Source organism: Palaemon carinicauda, chromosome 21 (genome assembly GCF_036898095.1).
Source record: "Palaemon carinicauda isolate YSFRI2023 chromosome 21, ASM3689809v2, whole genome shotgun sequence".
Lineage (NCBI taxonomy): Eukaryota > Metazoa > Arthropoda > Malacostraca > Decapoda > Palaemonidae > Palaemon > Palaemon carinicauda.
The window spans coordinates 124,285,243-124,301,598 of record NC_090745.1 but is presented as its reverse complement, the minus strand read 5'-3'; the positions used below and the strand labels follow the sequence as shown (position 1 = coordinate 124,301,598).

Below are 16,356 nucleotides of genomic sequence, written 5' to 3'. Positions count from 1 at the left end.
CCAAACTTATCGTATGGTTGGAAATGAACTAGAAAGAGTATTATGCCCTGTAAGAGCTCTTAAGTTCTATTTAAAAACCTTTACGAGGCCCGTCTGAAACTTTATGGTGTTCAGTTAAGAATCCATCTTTGCCTATGTCAGAGAATTCTTTATCCTATTTTATCAGACTGTTAATACGAGAAGCTCATTCCCATCTGAATGAGGAAGACCAAGCTTTGCTGAAGGTAAGGACACACGAAGTTAGAACTGTCGCAACTTCCGTGGCCTTTAAACAAAATAGATCTCTGCAAAGTATATTCGACGCAACCTATTGGAAAAGCAAATCAGTGTTCGCGTCTTTTATCTTAAGAATGTCCAGTCTCTTTACGAGAACTGCTACACTCTGGGACCATTCGTAGCAACGAGTGCAGTAGTGGTGAGGGCTCCACCACTACAATTCCCTAATTCCATAACCTTTTTAATCTCTCTCTTGAAATGTTTTATTATTGTTTTTGGGTTGTCCGGAAGGCTAAGAAGCCTTTCGCATCCTACTTGATTTGGCGGGTGGTCAAAGTCATTTCTTGAGAAGCGCCTAGATTAGAGGTTTTGATGAGGACCTTTAGTATGGGTTGCAACCCTTCATACTTCAGCTCCTAGGAGTCGCTCAGCATCCTATGAGGATCGCGAGGCTCAGTAAGGAAGACGTACTTAAAAAGGCAGAGTAATTGTTCAAGTCGACTTTCTTACCAGGTACTTATTTATTTTATGTTTGTTATTTTGAATAACTGCTAAAATGAAATACGGAATACTTAGCTCATAATAATGTCAACATGTAATGCTGGTCTCTACCCACCCCCCTGGGTGTGAATCAGCTATATGATCATCGGGTAAGTTTAATATTGAAAAATTTTATTTTCATTAGTAAAATAAATTTTTGAATATACTTACCCGATGATCATAAATTAAAGGACCCACCCATCCTCCCCAATAGAGACCCAGTGGACAGAGGAGAAAATTGGTTCTATGTTGACATCGAGTACTTGAGTACCTACTTGACAGATGGCGCTGTTGATGTACACCCCCACCTGTATAGCGATCGCTGGCGTATTCCGCCCGTAGGTTTTTCTGTCGGGCAGCAGAGCTGACAGCTATATGATCATCGGGTAAGTATATTCAAAAATTTATTTTACTAATGAAAATAACATATTACTTCCAAATTTGTCATATTTCTTAAGGGAAAAATAGTTTTCGGATGCGAGGTGGCTCCTGGAACTGATTAAACTTGGCTACCGAGGTACCGTGAAGTAAAGTACTTAACACCACTGTATTTCACATGATAACTTGTTTTCATAAAATGATAGGTTATGATTACTTTTTTTTTGTATAGGGAACATACAGTATGTCACTTTGTAGGGCGAAAACCTGACATACATGGAAGATCGACCAATGCCGGGTCTCTTGAAACCATTTAGTGATATAGGGTAGGGAACTGTATCACGTTTTGCCTTTGGTTTCTCAAATGTGTCACTCCTTTGAGTATCTCATTTCAGTGTTCAAGAAACCAATACCAGTTTAAGATACGGAGGATTCAATGTATATTACAGTGAACCCTCGCTACTTCGCGGTTCGACCATCGCGGATTCACCACTTCGCGGATTCACCACTTCGCGGATTCACCACTTCGCTGATTTTTTCCATAACCCATATATATACAGTAATATATATATATATATATATATATATATATATATATATATATATATATATGTATGCATGTATTTATGTATATATGTATGTATGTATGTATATATGTAGGTATATATATGTGTATACATATAAATATATATATATATATACACACACACATATATATATATATATATATATATATATATATATATATATATATATATATATACATATATATATATATATATATATATATATATATATATATATATATATATATACATATATATATATATATATATATATATATATATATATATATATATATATATATATTATATATATATATATATATATATATATATATATATATATATATATATATATATATATATATATATATATATATCTAAAGTAGGAAGATGTGATCTAGTTCTAAGGGAAAAGTATGGGAAATATGTCTGGGTAATAAGCAAAGCTCTACCTCCAGTTTGTTTCTTCATTATGATCAGAGATAAATGTAAACAAAACATTGGTTGCCATTTTTTATCGTGCTTTTTAGCGTGTTTAGGAAACGCATGATATAAAATCACCTTTAATATTTGTGCCTGTTTTAGTTTAGGGTACTGTAGTACATGCATTAAGTGTTCTGTACATTAAAGGTTAGTTTGTTAACAGTACTACGTACAAGGGAAGGTTTTAAAAGTCTGAATATACATGTTGAATAAATAGGTAAATATGGTGTCACTACTTCGCGGATTTTCACCTATCGCGGCCGCGTCTGGAACCTATCTACCGCGATAAACGAGGGTTCACTGTAGGCACGAATACCTTACTTCACATAAATCCTGTTCTAAACGTGGATATCAAGAGTTTCGAGTCAAAGATTTGTAGCAGGCATAGCAACAACTTATATTTATATTCTGTCTTTTGCAATCCAGATTAAAATTATGCTATTTTGCTTATTTACCTACTATCAGGATGTGTATATTGGCAATTTCAATTCTTTGCTCACCTCAGAGATTGGTTGAATTCTGTTTCTCTTGGAAGTCTTATCAAATTTGCTTCTGAATGGTGATGTGAGAAAATTGTAAATGAGGCCACACATCGTAGGAAAAGTAGCTCATTATGGATAAAGACACTGACAAGTAACAAATAAGTTATGAAAGAGAATAAGAAATATTTTGAAATTGAAAGCTGTGATAAAATGTGAGACTTTCCTTGCTTAAAACCAGTGGATCAGCCCCCACATGCATAACACTTCTACTTGCTGTGGCTGTTTTCTTTTATAAGATTGATTTGAAGTGTCGAGGACAATCGTGGGACAACAAAACTGGCGGAATTTTAAATAGTAAATTAATTGCAAATCAAATATATATTTATTGAATACAGTAGTTTATAAGTTAGTTTAATGACTTAGTAAGTCTCATTTTAGGCAATTTATAAGTAATAGATTTGCATTGTAGAACAGCATTTTCAATTTTTTTCAGACTCGGATCAGGGGTAATTTATGATGAAGCCATATGTGAAGTTCGTCCTTGTCTCTCGGCGTTTCCTTTACGTGATGTTCCAGAGATATTAGAATTGTTGGGCTTTCATGACAAAGACACCATTTATGCTCTGAGGGTAAGTTAGATTACCATATTTGTCATTTCAAGGTTAAAGTAATATACTAAAACTATTATTTTCTAATACTCCTCTGCGAGTACAGCAGTAGAATTGCATGCAGTATTTACCCATATTCCTCGATTCTGCTAAGTATTGCAATACTTACTCAATATTCATATATGCCCTCCTACCTCCTCACTAACCTAGTGGACTCAGAAACAAATAGAGGATTGCAAACATATTCTGTACTAATACTGTAATAGTGGCAAAATCTGATGAAGAAGTGTAACTTATAGGCAGGCTATTTCAAATCCAGGAGAGACTGGTTTCCAATTTGTTTTTGTTAATAAACCTGTTGCTGAAACATCTAGGCATATTGATATTGGGTAGATATTGAAACATATTTGTTATAAAGATTCGTTGTATATATCCCTCCATCAGATATTCCTTATTTTTTGGTATTTTGAAGAAAGGGTCTTTCCAAAAATTACAGGATTAGAATTTATATTTTTATGAATAGTACTTGCCTGGCAGTTATATATATATATAGCTGATATCTATAAATCGGCAGAATTTTTCAAAACGAGGCAACCGCCTTGTGGTGGTTGGGAGGTAGGTGGTAACACCCGTCACAGGGTGGTCCAAGGAATCATTCCCGTGTCCAAGACTTCAGTTCATCTCTGCCGGCTGGATCGAGAACGTCGTCGGTCCACCATTGAGAGTTTTTCTAATCATTTTCCCTTCTCCTTTTTTTGGACTTCGTTTGGTGAAGTACACTGATTTAGGGTTTTGGCAATCGTGTTTTCTTATTATTATTTACTTTGTTTATCATGAGTGATAACTTAATTTTCGTGTTTGTGCGAGTGATGTATGCAAGGTGAGGTTACCGAAACTGTCGGTTGATCCTCACAGTTTGTATGCAGAGGTGTTGTTTGTGCACTATATTTTAGGTGCAAAGTTTTTAATCCTGATGACGGAAATACGTTCCGGCAACTCTATGACGTCACAGTCGTGTGACGTAATCTTCATGTATGTCTTGCAAATTCTCTTTATTTGTTTTATGCTAAGAATGGGAGGAATTCCACTTATATAAGTTTTTTAACTTTTAATGTAAAATTTTAAAGAAATATTTGTCCATTTGGTATTTGTTCTTTAAATCATCGATCTAATTTCATAAATTAAATAGAACTAGCTTATGGTCAATTTACGCTGTTACTCGTTACTATCGGTGCAGTCCCAACATGCCTTGGTAGCGTTCTTTTCGTTATGGGAATTAAAGTGTTGGCTATTATTCTCCAACAACAACTATATGGGAATTCTAGTTTTAGTAGCATTTTCATTTATATGTTCCTATTGTTTACATTTATATATATAGATACGTTATTGCTATATCTGTTCTTTTTATTATTACAACTCGCTTGTTTTTGAAAACCCTTTGAATTAATTGTGGATTACATTTGTTTTCCCTTTTTTCTGTTCATTTTAATCTTTAAAGTATAACTTTCCCGGCGTTTGTATGTAACTACCGGGTAGGTATTTATGACATTTAATTTTACCGGTGGTTATATGTAACTACCGGGTGAGTGTCTTCAACATCTCAACTCTTGCCCGGTGGTTTTTTTCTTTTTGTGACCGCCGGGTAAGTATGTTTGAAAGTTTATTTTATTATGGAAATGTCTGTTTAATATTTTATAAAAATATTTTGTTACAGTTTAAATAGCAAGTACTAGAGACGATTTTGCTTTCTCATTCAAGCCCGTGGCAGAAGAATAAGTTCTCTCACAATGGGCAGGACTAACTATGGTTTTTTGAGTAAGAGTTTAATAGTGCAAGTTTTCAGTGCTAAATTAGGCATTGGATTCTTTCAACACAGGGTCGTTGTTTTCCTAGCCTTAGACCTCTTCCAAGCTCCCCGGCCCATGGGAGAGGGAACGTCGATCGGCGAAAGGAAACGAGAGGCGTTAGCTCACGAGCAAACGCCCTCGCGAGCGTTCCTGTTAACGTTCCCAAGAATGCTCGCCCTTGCCATGGGAAAGCAAAGAGCGTTGAACGTTAAGATTCTTACACTGCTTTAGAGTTTTGCATTGCATCACTTTTGATTTTAATGGCAATACTTTAAGTCATAGATATTCACTGCTAATATCAATGCTTACAAACCATCATTGACTCGGTTTTTGTCCCAGAGCGCCAGTCGGCCTTATGAAAACTCTGGTCGGAACCGAATGCGCCGAGCGGCATAATGAATATCATTTTGCCTTAACGCTCGGCGCTAAGGCTTTCAAGACAGGACGAATGCAGCCTCGTCTTTCAGGGCAAATGCAGCCTCGTCTTTCAGGGCGAATGCAGCCTCGTCTTTCAGGACGAATGCTGCCTCGTCTTTCAGGACGAATGCAGCCTCGTCTTTCAGGGCGAATGCAGCCTCGTCTTTCAGGGCGAATGCAGCCTCGTCTTTCAGGGCGAATGCAGCCTCGTCTTTCAGGACGAATGCAGCCTCGTTTTTTTCAGGACTAATGCAGCCTCGTCTTTCAGGGCGAATGCTGCCTAGTCTTTCAGGACGAATGCAGCCTTGTCTTTCAGGGCGAATGCAGCCTCGTCTTTCAGGGCGAATGCTGCCTCGTCTTTCAGGACGAATGCAGCCTCGTCTTTCAGGGCGAATGCTGCCTCATCTTTCAGGGCGAATGCTGCCTCATCTTTCAGGACGAATGCAGCCTCGTCTTTCAGGGCGAATGCTGCCTCGTCTTTCGGGACGAATGCAGCCTCGTCTTTCGGGACGAATGCAGCCTCGTCTTTCGGGACGAATGCAGCCTCGTCTTTCAGGCCTAATGCTGCCTCGTCTTTCGGGACGAATGCAGCCTCGTCTTTCAGGGCAAAAGCAGCCTCGTCTTTCAGGGCGAATGCTGCCTCGTCTTTCAGGGCGAATGCTGCCTCGTCTTTCAGGGCGAATGCTGCCTCGTCTTTCAGGGCGAATGCTGCCTCGTCTTTCAGGGCGAATGCTGCCTCGTCTTTCAGGGCGAATGCTGCCTCGTCTTTCAGGGCGAATGCTGCCTCGTCTTTCAGGATGAATGCAGCCTTGTCTTTCAGGAAGAATGCTGCCACGTCTTTCAGGACGAATGCAGCCTCGTCTTTCAGGGCGAATGCAGCCTCGTCTTTCGGGGCGAATGCAGCCTCGTCTTTCAGGAAGAATGCAGCCTCGTCTTTCGGGGCGAGTGCAACCTCGTCTTTCGGGGCGAGGGCAGCCTCGTCTTTCGGGACGAGGGCAGCCTCGTCTTTCGGGACGAGGGCAGCCTCGTCTTTCGGGACGAGGGCAGCCTCGTCTTTCGGGACGAGGGCAGCCTCGTCTTTCGGGACAAGGGCAGCCTCGTCTTTCAGGATGATAGGACGATTGCCGCCTTGTCCTTTCAGGGCGACGCCACATCTTATAAGATCTTTGTCAAGGATGACTTTAGTGATCACTTTTCTCCTGTTGAATTGTTTGAGGTTAACAGAAGGAGAGGATCCTAAGTTCTGTTGCTCCATGTTCCCCACCCTCTGAGTTTTCACGTGGTCATTAATGGAGCTTTAAGAATATATTAATTTTTGTTTCTTAAAACAGAAACCTTTGATGACTAACAACAGTAGGAGCCAGACTTTGCTACTTCTGGCGAGCCTGGGAGAGGAGAGGAGCAGACCTTTGGTCCGTGTTTTTTTTACTAAGGATGGATGCGAAATCTTTATCCTAGTGAATCCTCCTTTGTTAGTTACTCCGATAAGACTTTTTCTGCCTAACCGACGTTGCAACTTCAATGTCTCTTTTGGGAGAGGGAGTCTTTTGTCCGGTCTTGGACGTAAATGCTCTTTACGCCTTCGTTCAGAAGTCAAAGTTCTCCATGGAGACTTCAAAATCTTTGGAGAAGAAGGGAGCAGACCTTTGGTCAGTACTTCTTCTGAAGGAGGATTACTTTTTTCCTTTTATAGGGAAACCTCTTTTAGTTTTTAGCTACAACGATTCTCTCTCCCAGTTCTAGAGAGGAGTCTAAGTGGCAGGCTATGCAATCAAACTTTATCTGAGGTTTGTTTACAAGGAAGAACAGGTGTAGAATGGGTCAGTTTCGGGCGTGTGTTTTGGTCTCAGCTCCGCCCCTCTCATGTTCAAGTAACTTATGCTTTATGTAGCGGAATACTGCTCTCTGGCGAAATCAGAGCGTCCCTGTATCTGGATTTTTAGATAACGTTGAGCCTATCAAATAATTAGGTCTTCCTGTCAACAAGAAGAGTCTCTTCTGACACCAGGACGCTCAGCACCTTGTCTTCTAGAACGTTCAGCGTCTCGCTGTGTTAACCTCTCGGCTCCACGTCTTACAGGCTCCACGTCTTACAGGCTCCACGTCTTACAGGACTTTTGGCACCACGTCTTACAGGACTATCGGCGCCACGTCTTACAGGACGATCGGCGCCTCGTCTTTCAGGACGCTCGACGTCGAAGTTCTAGCATGAGGCATGACTTTGAACATGAGAAACTAGGACTTCGTGATGACACTAGTCGAATCGTGTGTCGAGATCAAGGACGCCTTCGTTCTGATTTCTTGGATCTAGGAAGGAGGTTTGTTCTTGGGCAAGAAACATCGGGGCAATCTTGCTCAGCAGGAAGAGACTTGTTTTTTTTCCCACAGAATGGTCTCTCAACCCGCAAGTCTGTCAGTCTCTGGATGTTGTGGGGCAGACCTGTAACAGACCTTTTTGCCTCCAACTGGAAGAAGAGGATCCCCTACTGCTGCTTCCTAGTCCCGGACGAGGAAGCTGTAGCAGTGGACTCCTTCCTGATGGATTGGACGGGGGTGGACATGTTTGCGTTGCCCCCGTTCGAGATCATCAATCTGGTCTTCAGGAAATTCGCTCTCCTCGATTCGGGGCGAATGATCCTAGCGGCTCCATTCTGGCCTGCTAGGGAATGGTTTTCGGAAGTGATGGGCATGTTGATGGACTTCCCAAGAAGACTTCGGCAAGTCCAGATCTTCTCAAACAGCCCCACTTCGAGAGGTATCATCTTACCCCCCTTGCTGTCAACTGACTTCCTTCAGACTGACTAGAAGCTTGTCAGATCTCGAGGCTTTTCGGCACAAGCGACGAAATCTATCGCCAGAGCAAGGAGGATCTCTTCACAAAGAGTCTACCAATCTAGGTGGGAGACCTTTAGAGCTTGGTGCAGGCGGCACAAGTTTCCCCATCCACTACCTCTCTGAGCCAGATTGCAGACTTCTTCTTGTACCTCAGACAGGATGCTAAGCTGGCTGTTTCTACCATCAATGGATACAGCAGTATGCTCTCCGCCATCTTTAGGCATAGAGGCCTAGAGTTGTCCCAAAATCAAGGTTTGCAGGACCTCATTGGGTCTTTTCAGACGAAGTAATAGGTACTCTTATACTGGATGTGGTGTTTAAGTTTCTGTGCTCCAAGAAATTTGAACCTATCTCGCTAGCCTCTCTTCGAGTTGTAGCGAAGAAAACCCTCTCCCTTATGACTCTAGCGAATGCCAAGAGGTCAGCGAAGTCCAAGCGATTGGGAAGAGGGTGAGCTTCAATTAGGATAGGGCAGTTTGTGCCTTAAGGTTCATCTTTCTCGTAAAGAGCGAGAACCCTTCGTAACCCTGTCCTACGACGTTTGATGTCATTAACCTCACGAACCTAGTGGGTCGAGAGAAGGAAAGACTCCTCTGCCCAGTTAGGTCCCTCATAGTTTTTTTGGCTCACACTATGAACGTGAGCTGTGCATCCAACTTGTTATGGTGTTCAGTGAAAGATCCGCCAAAAACCCCTGTCTAAGTATGCTTTGTCCTTTTTCCTGAGTGAGAAAATTAGGGAAGCCCACCTCTTATGTGAGGAGGAACACTTCGCCCTGTTGAAATTACGGGCTCACGAAGTGAGAGCCATTGCTACCTCTCTGGCATATCAGGAATATATGTTAGTTAGGCTATTCATGGATGCTATTTTCTGGAGGAGCAACTCTGTCTTCGCTTCTCATTAACTTAGAGTGGTGAGAGTAGACTTTGGCTAGTGCTATACCTTGGGCCCATGCATAGCTGCAGTTTCTGTATTAGGCAAAGGAGTTAATAACCCCACTCAACCTTGGTTTATATGCATGTATGAGGGTTTGTGTTTTCATGATAGTCTGAGGACTTCGTCTTGTGGTGCGGTTCCCTCAGTCTAGATAGATAGTTTATGTCTATGTTGCAGGGTTAGGTGGTTAGTTTTAGTAAGGTTGCAGTTTTTATTATATGGGGCGAAGGTAGTTTCTGAAGTCTAGTCAAGTTGTTGGTCTTATCCCTTTGACAGACTCGATTGAGGTTTTTTTTGCAGTTTTGCAGGCTTACTCCTGGATAAACTCTCCTAAGGGAAAGCCACTCTAAAGGCTGTACCTTTGAATCAGCTACCTTAGCAGGCAAGGAATCAAGGTGTTTTTATCTCCTACAACTCTTTTGTTGTTTCCCCAACGATGTTTACTGTCTGTTTCCCTCCTCCAAATGTGTGAATCAGCTATATATATATAACTGCCAGGTAAGTACTATTCATAAAAATGGAGTTTTTATGATAAAACAAAGTTTTATGAATACTTACCTGGCAGTTATATATATATATTCGAAGGCCCACCCACCTCCCCTCAGGAGACAGGTCGGGCATTGATGAACTGAAGTCTTGGACACGGGAATGATTCCTTGGACCACCCTGTGACGGGTGTTACCACCTACCTCCCAACCACCACAAGGCGGTTGCCTCGTTTTGAAAAAATTTGCCGATTTAGAGATATCAGCTATATATATATATATATATATATATATATATATATATATATATATATATATATATATATATATATATATATATATATAACTTCCAGGTAAGTATTCATAAAACTTTGTTTTATCATAAAAACTCCATATTTGTAATCTGAAAGTAATTGTCTTTTATTTACAGGAATTGATACAGAAATACTCACAAGAAGTAATTCGTACCACTACAAAGGAAAGTAACATTATAGAGAACCTTTCTTCTACAGATAATTTGAGTTTTGATATCTCAAGAAATCTGAAAGTTGCAGGGTTTGATGGAAGAGAGAATTGTTCTGAAAGAGACTGTAGTAATTCAAGAAACTTGAATTTTGAAGTGCCTCAAAATATAAAACCAACATATAATGGGAATGGGTGCAAGTCTGCAAATTCGGAGTCTTATGTGAATGAACATGCAAAACCAGCTTTAGATGTTAGTTGTGTAGACTATAGACTATCAGAAATAGTAACCAATCCTTTACAATTCATTACGGCAGCTACATACGTAAATCAGAACAAACTGCAGCCAGAGATCCCTATGAATTCATTGTCACATGAAAAGCAAAGTACTCCTTTAGTAAGATTTTCAGAAATACGCCAACCTACGGAGTTTTCTAATACCTATGGGAGGATCAGTGAGGGTTCTATCTTTGAAAAGAAATTATCTTCATTGCCACTTGATAACAATCGGCCAAGTACTGATATTTGTCCAGCAATTTCTCAGGGAGTATTTTTCACTAAAAATGTGGATACCGTGTCACCAAGCTCGATGGGAGTATTAGATGTAGAAAATAACGTAAATGATAAATTCCAACCTGTATACGAAGATAAATTTTTTATCGAATCAAATCAAGCCCCATGTATTACTGGATTGCCTATTGCCAAACCTTTATCTTATTGCTCAGTTGGAGGTAATGCAACATCAAAACATTTTGATACAAGGGGAGTTGGTAATACTGTGTTAACTAATCCTGCATTACAACAAGAACCAAATACTGATTTCTATGATGCTTTCAATAATATTCATGATCCCAAAGTAGACACAGCTGTTGACGACCAGTTTCAATTTTGTCCTCAAAAGAGTGAAATATCCCCCATTGTAAGTGCAAACGAAATTTTAGGCTTTGGTGGAACTGGTAAACTTGAAAGTTTTTCTTCAGTAGCTCAAGGCCTGAATGTGCCTCGCACCAGATGGTTGAAGAATACCGTTAACCAGGGAGGATTGCGTAAACCCAATAAGATTAATTCTGATTTGCCTGTTTATAAGTCAGTAACCCCAGGAAGCCAAGAAAAGTCAAATCCCATCCATTCTGTTGCAACACAACAATCTATTACTGTCAGTGAAAAAGAATATGACAATTGCTCTTGTGCTTTTACTCCTCAGTCATCTTCTTTCAGTGATGGGGCAAGCCATTTTATTCCATTATCAGAAAATGAAGATGTTTCTGGCATGCTAGATGTGATACCTAGTGATCTTGGTAGTGGAAGTCTTGGACCTAGAAAGAATGGTTCATGCATATCATCATATGTTACAGTCCTGCCAGGTACCCCGATGACCACTCCTGTGAACGAACACATTTTGCGTCATAGTTTGTCTGGGAAAAAGTCACCAGATGAGCTCTATTTGCTAAAAGAAACTTCAATAACAAATGAAAATCAAAGTGCAGGAACTACTTGCATTTCAACATCATCCAGTTTTAAAGAACTTGAACGAGAGTTTCATTCAATTAATGGTTCTGGAAAATTGAGCGGAAAGGATTATGAGCCAAGTGATAGGAGCTTGAATAAAAGAAATGTTAATTACCCCCAGAATGATGTTAGTCAAACTAACAGTAATCATGGTTCTCTACTATTTCATGTTCCTGACATTCAAAAAATTTATGAAGATAATTATAAAGATATAAGTGAAAGTGTAGAGAAGAACAAAAGTTTGTTTGATGGTCAACTTGGGTCAGCCAATAGTTGCTTGGTCAGTGATAATTTGCAATGGAGATTCTTGGATAAGAAGGCTGTGGACACTAATAGAAAGGATTCTAACAAGGAACTTGAGTGGAAAATGATCTTACAAAAAAAAGATATCATTCTGGAAATGTTGAAGAATAAGCTTAAAACGGCTCGGCATCTCGACAGCACTGATATTGCTATAGTAAAATATCTTGAAGCGTATGGTGGATGTAAAGCAAGAAACATGGGCAAGGACCTTGGAACGGCAGATGTAAAAGATTCCCTGTCTTTACATGCAAAGTTTCCGGGAACATTTTTAGAGGAAGTTGAGCTGAGAAAAACACACGTGAATAAATCAGACATGAATGGAAGTAAGATGGGTCCATGTTTTGAAGGAGGGATTAATCCCAATAAAAACCCATGTCCCCAAACAGAAGGAAACTCAAGGGTGCCTTGTCATAACGCATGCAAAGACAGTTTGAAAGAGGATACAGGTGAAAGGACCAACAACAGATGCAAATCAGAAGTAAGTAAAGAAGAGGTAGCTATAGGAAAAGGGGGAAATGAGGAAAAAATATACAGTTTCGTTGAACAGAAACTTGAAGAAGGAAAATGTACGGAAGAGGAAATATTGCACCATTCACCAGTCAACAGAATAAGTTTGAGAAATTCATCCCCAGACTCATCTCAAATAACACCTTCTTGTGTAGATGAAAAAGAAAAAAAGGGAAATGAGTACCCTGGTGATCTATGTTCCTCACTGGATATTCAAGAATATGAGCAACTATTGCAGGAATTAAAACTATTGAACTTAGGCTTGCAATTAAAGAAGCAGGAATATAAGACTATTGTAAGCAATTACACTGATAGTACTTTACTATCAATGCATCATCACTTAGAGAAACTGACTGATGTTATTTTTGAATTAAGGAAAAGATATAAAGAAAAGAAAATGCAGATTGAAAATATAATTGTTCAGAAAAGAGAACAAAGAAGTAATTTACTGGCTGGGAAGCATTCATGTCATGCAAGGAATTTTGAAAACCCTTCCTTACCAGTTAGAAATAACGCAGATGTGAAGATGCCTTCTAATTCGAGTTCTAGCAATGATCATAATGCCAAGGATGTATCTGGAAGATATCCCACAAACACAGAGTTGGCCCTTGACCAGGTTGAAGAATTTCTCAGGTTTCCCTCAGGTCAGAGTATTGATCCTGTGTGCTCCAAAAATCCTTCCAGTGCGAAAAGGGAGGGGGATCATAATGTCAACACAAAGTTTCTGGGTGATCAGAGTCTGCAGAATAATCAAAATACTCTCGTGAATAGTAAAGAAACTATGGTTAGGTTTAATGATGTATTACACCAACCAGAAATAAAAGGCAATATGTGCTTGTCTGACTTGCCCGGTATAAATTTTAAAACACAAAACAACTTTAGTGTTGTGCCTCATCCTGTTGACCATATTTTAGGAATTCAAAATAGGCACCCTTTTCCAATTCATGCAGGAAACCAGAACAGGGACATTTTCCGGACAGGCTGTCCTCTGATGTCTCAAGCATATCCATATCGTGCAAATCCTCCCCATTATTATATGGGGCAAAATTGTTATAATATACCTGTAAGGCCTAGCCTCTTAGCATTCAACCAACCTGTAAGACATGCTTCCATAACATTTAACCAGGTAAGTCAACACTCAAGTCTGGCCCCTTCTCCATATTTATATGACATGTATCCCAGTAGTCCATATTTACTACCTATGTAACTCGCATTCCTATATCTCAGAGATTTTGGATTTTCGGTCATTGTATTCATATAAGGTTAGTATGGGAAGGAGTTCTGTTTTAGTTTGAAATTCTATACAGTATAATTTTGTTTTAGATATTCCTACTTTTTCACTGAAAAACTTTTAGGATTTAAAAGAAGGTAAATGTTAATCTTACAAGTCCAATATAGAAAAAATTAAAATAATTCATGTACTGTTCTCTCACTGATACAAGAAAGTTCATTCATTTGTCTAGGTATCTTTTATGTTAAAAGTCACCAAATTTTGTTTATCACATACCCAAGTAATTTGTATGTGCTTGTCTAGTTAGGTTTTCTTTAATTTTTTAAATTTAGTTTATCTTGGTTAAAGATGATTGAATGGAATAGATATCTTTAATTTTTCCTTTTATCATTCACCAATATTGGCTTCAAAGTGTGTTCTTGAATGATTAGTATTTGATTTGTATATAGATATTTTCTTAATGAATGGTATTTAAACCATAGGTTTTATAGCAGCAGTCAGATGCTGCAGCCATAAATATGCTTTCAAAGCTGCAAGTTTTAAATTTTGTCAAGACTGCTTTATCCTCGTAACATTTTTGTGTGGTTCCTGTGTAGTGCCTCTTTTACTCAGTATAATCTGGAGTTAGCTTTTTTGTGGTGATTTCTCTCCTTGATTAACTATTTAAACTTAATATTACTAGTACTACTACAAGCCAGGATTGAACCCTAGCTTGGAAATGTAATGTTACAAGCTATAGGATCCCAATAGGGAAAGCAACTCAGCACCATAGCCTATGTTAAATGATAATGGTGAATAAAGAAAATAGTGTAAATGAGAAATAAAAGAAATAGAGCTAAAGGCAAGTAAAACATTTACATTGAATTATGGCTGTGATCCTAGTAACAGGCCATATGGCTTAAATTTCTATATAGTACAGTTAATCTTCTCAACAAAGAAATCTTTGTACAATATTTTCAAGTTCCACCTGTATAATTTTATTTTCAATTTAATTCATTCCACCTGTATAATTAGGAGGATCATTCTGCAATTAGATCACAGAAGAAGTAAAACTTCTCGAATCTTTTTGTAATAAGCATCATAAAAGAAAAGTAAGGACTGCATATATAATGCTACATGGTGGATGGTATAGACTTGGAAGATTTGAATGCAAAGGATTGCCAGAATCGTGTTCTGTATTCTGTAGAACAATACATCATCCTGGTAATAAAAGAAGAGCAATTGTGTCTTCAATACTGTACACACAATCATGAGTGGATTGTAAACTGCTGGACAGTGTAGAGGTTTGGTACACAAATACTGTACACTAAATGCAAAACAGTTCAGACCAAGACAATTCAAATCCCCACAAATATAACTGGCCTTTGTTACAACCATTGTGACCACTCATAAAATAATCTGCCAAATGAGATTCTGTTTAGTTATGGAAGAACACTTGAACCAATAAAAATAAAAGTGTTTGGACTCACAATTTAATAGATGTGCATGTAACAATATTTGAGAGTATATGATTAAATGAATAAGTAGTCATAACCATTAAAGTTTGATAAATGTCATCACTTGACTTGTAGTTGTGGCTGATTATTTATTTAAAGATATTATAGCATCACATCTCTAAGCAAAAATAAAGTTATCCTTTTATTTTTATTGGTAATTTCATTTAATGAAATCAAATCTATTACTTATAGATTTCTTTATCATAGGTTATAAACTACAGCTACAGTATCTCCTTAATGCTTAAGTAATCCTTTAGTTGGATGAGCTGTGCTAACTTTGAATTGTTTCTCATCTCAGTATCACTGGAGACATTATTTGTTGAAAAGCACTCCCTTTTCATCCTTTAACATAGAATACCACAGATGGCATCGACGATCATAACATAATAGGAGTGGAAAGTCATTAAAGTGAGGGAGGTTAGAAATAGTTTTAATGAGAGAGAGAGAGAGAGAGAGAGAGAGAGAGAGAGAGAGAGAGAGAGAGAGAGAGAGAGAGAGAGAGAGAGAGAGAGAGAGAGATCTTTGCCAAGGAAGCCAGGTTGACCACAGGTAAGTAATGAAATCGTTTTTTTTTTTATTATAAGTATTCTGTTATTTATATGGTATGTATATATGGCTCACTCATCAATTCTGTATTTACTGCAGATTTAAATTGTTTGTATAGTTTTTGTCTAATGCTGTCCCCATGTTAGTGCATTTAATTTTCTTGAACAAAAATTATATTTTTCATTATTCATCAAGGTTAGCTGATTCACTAAAGAGAGAGAAAGTAAGTTTAAATTCTATTAAACTTATTTTTAATAACAATCAGGATATTCCATAGTCTTTATCTGTGAGGTAATGTAGGTTTTGTTGTACAGTATACTGTGCTTACAAATTAGTTTCATGTCATGGTATACCAATAATGTTTAAGCATATTTCATGTTGAATATCTTTTGGTCCTAAGGTAAGTTGGTCCAAGTTACCTTAACACAGATTTTCGCATGCCAGTCTTATAGAAGATATTCTGAGGTGTTTTTTGAAACAAAAGCTGATGTTGGTTCAAGTTTCTTACC

At 38.4% G+C, this 16,356-nt stretch overlaps 1 protein-coding gene across 4 annotated transcripts in view; it reads left to right on the top strand.

The window, feature by feature from the left end:
• The window catches only part of LOC137615478 (uncharacterized), a 192,594-nt gene extending 177,142 nt beyond the window's left edge, over window positions 1-15,452 (top strand). For all 4 annotated transcript variants that reach the window (XM_068345391.1, XM_068345387.1, XM_068345389.1 and 1 more), the window contains 2 exons: window positions 3,159-3,294; window positions 10,224-15,452. In XM_068345391.1, coding sequence (XP_068201492.1) covers window positions 3,159-3,294; window positions 10,224-13,781 — 3,694 coding nt within the window. In that variant the 3' untranslated portion in view covers window positions 13,782-15,452. The remainder of the gene's footprint in view (window positions 1-3,158; window positions 3,295-10,223) is intronic.
• The last annotated feature ends 904 nt before the right edge of the window (window positions 15,453-16,356 follow it).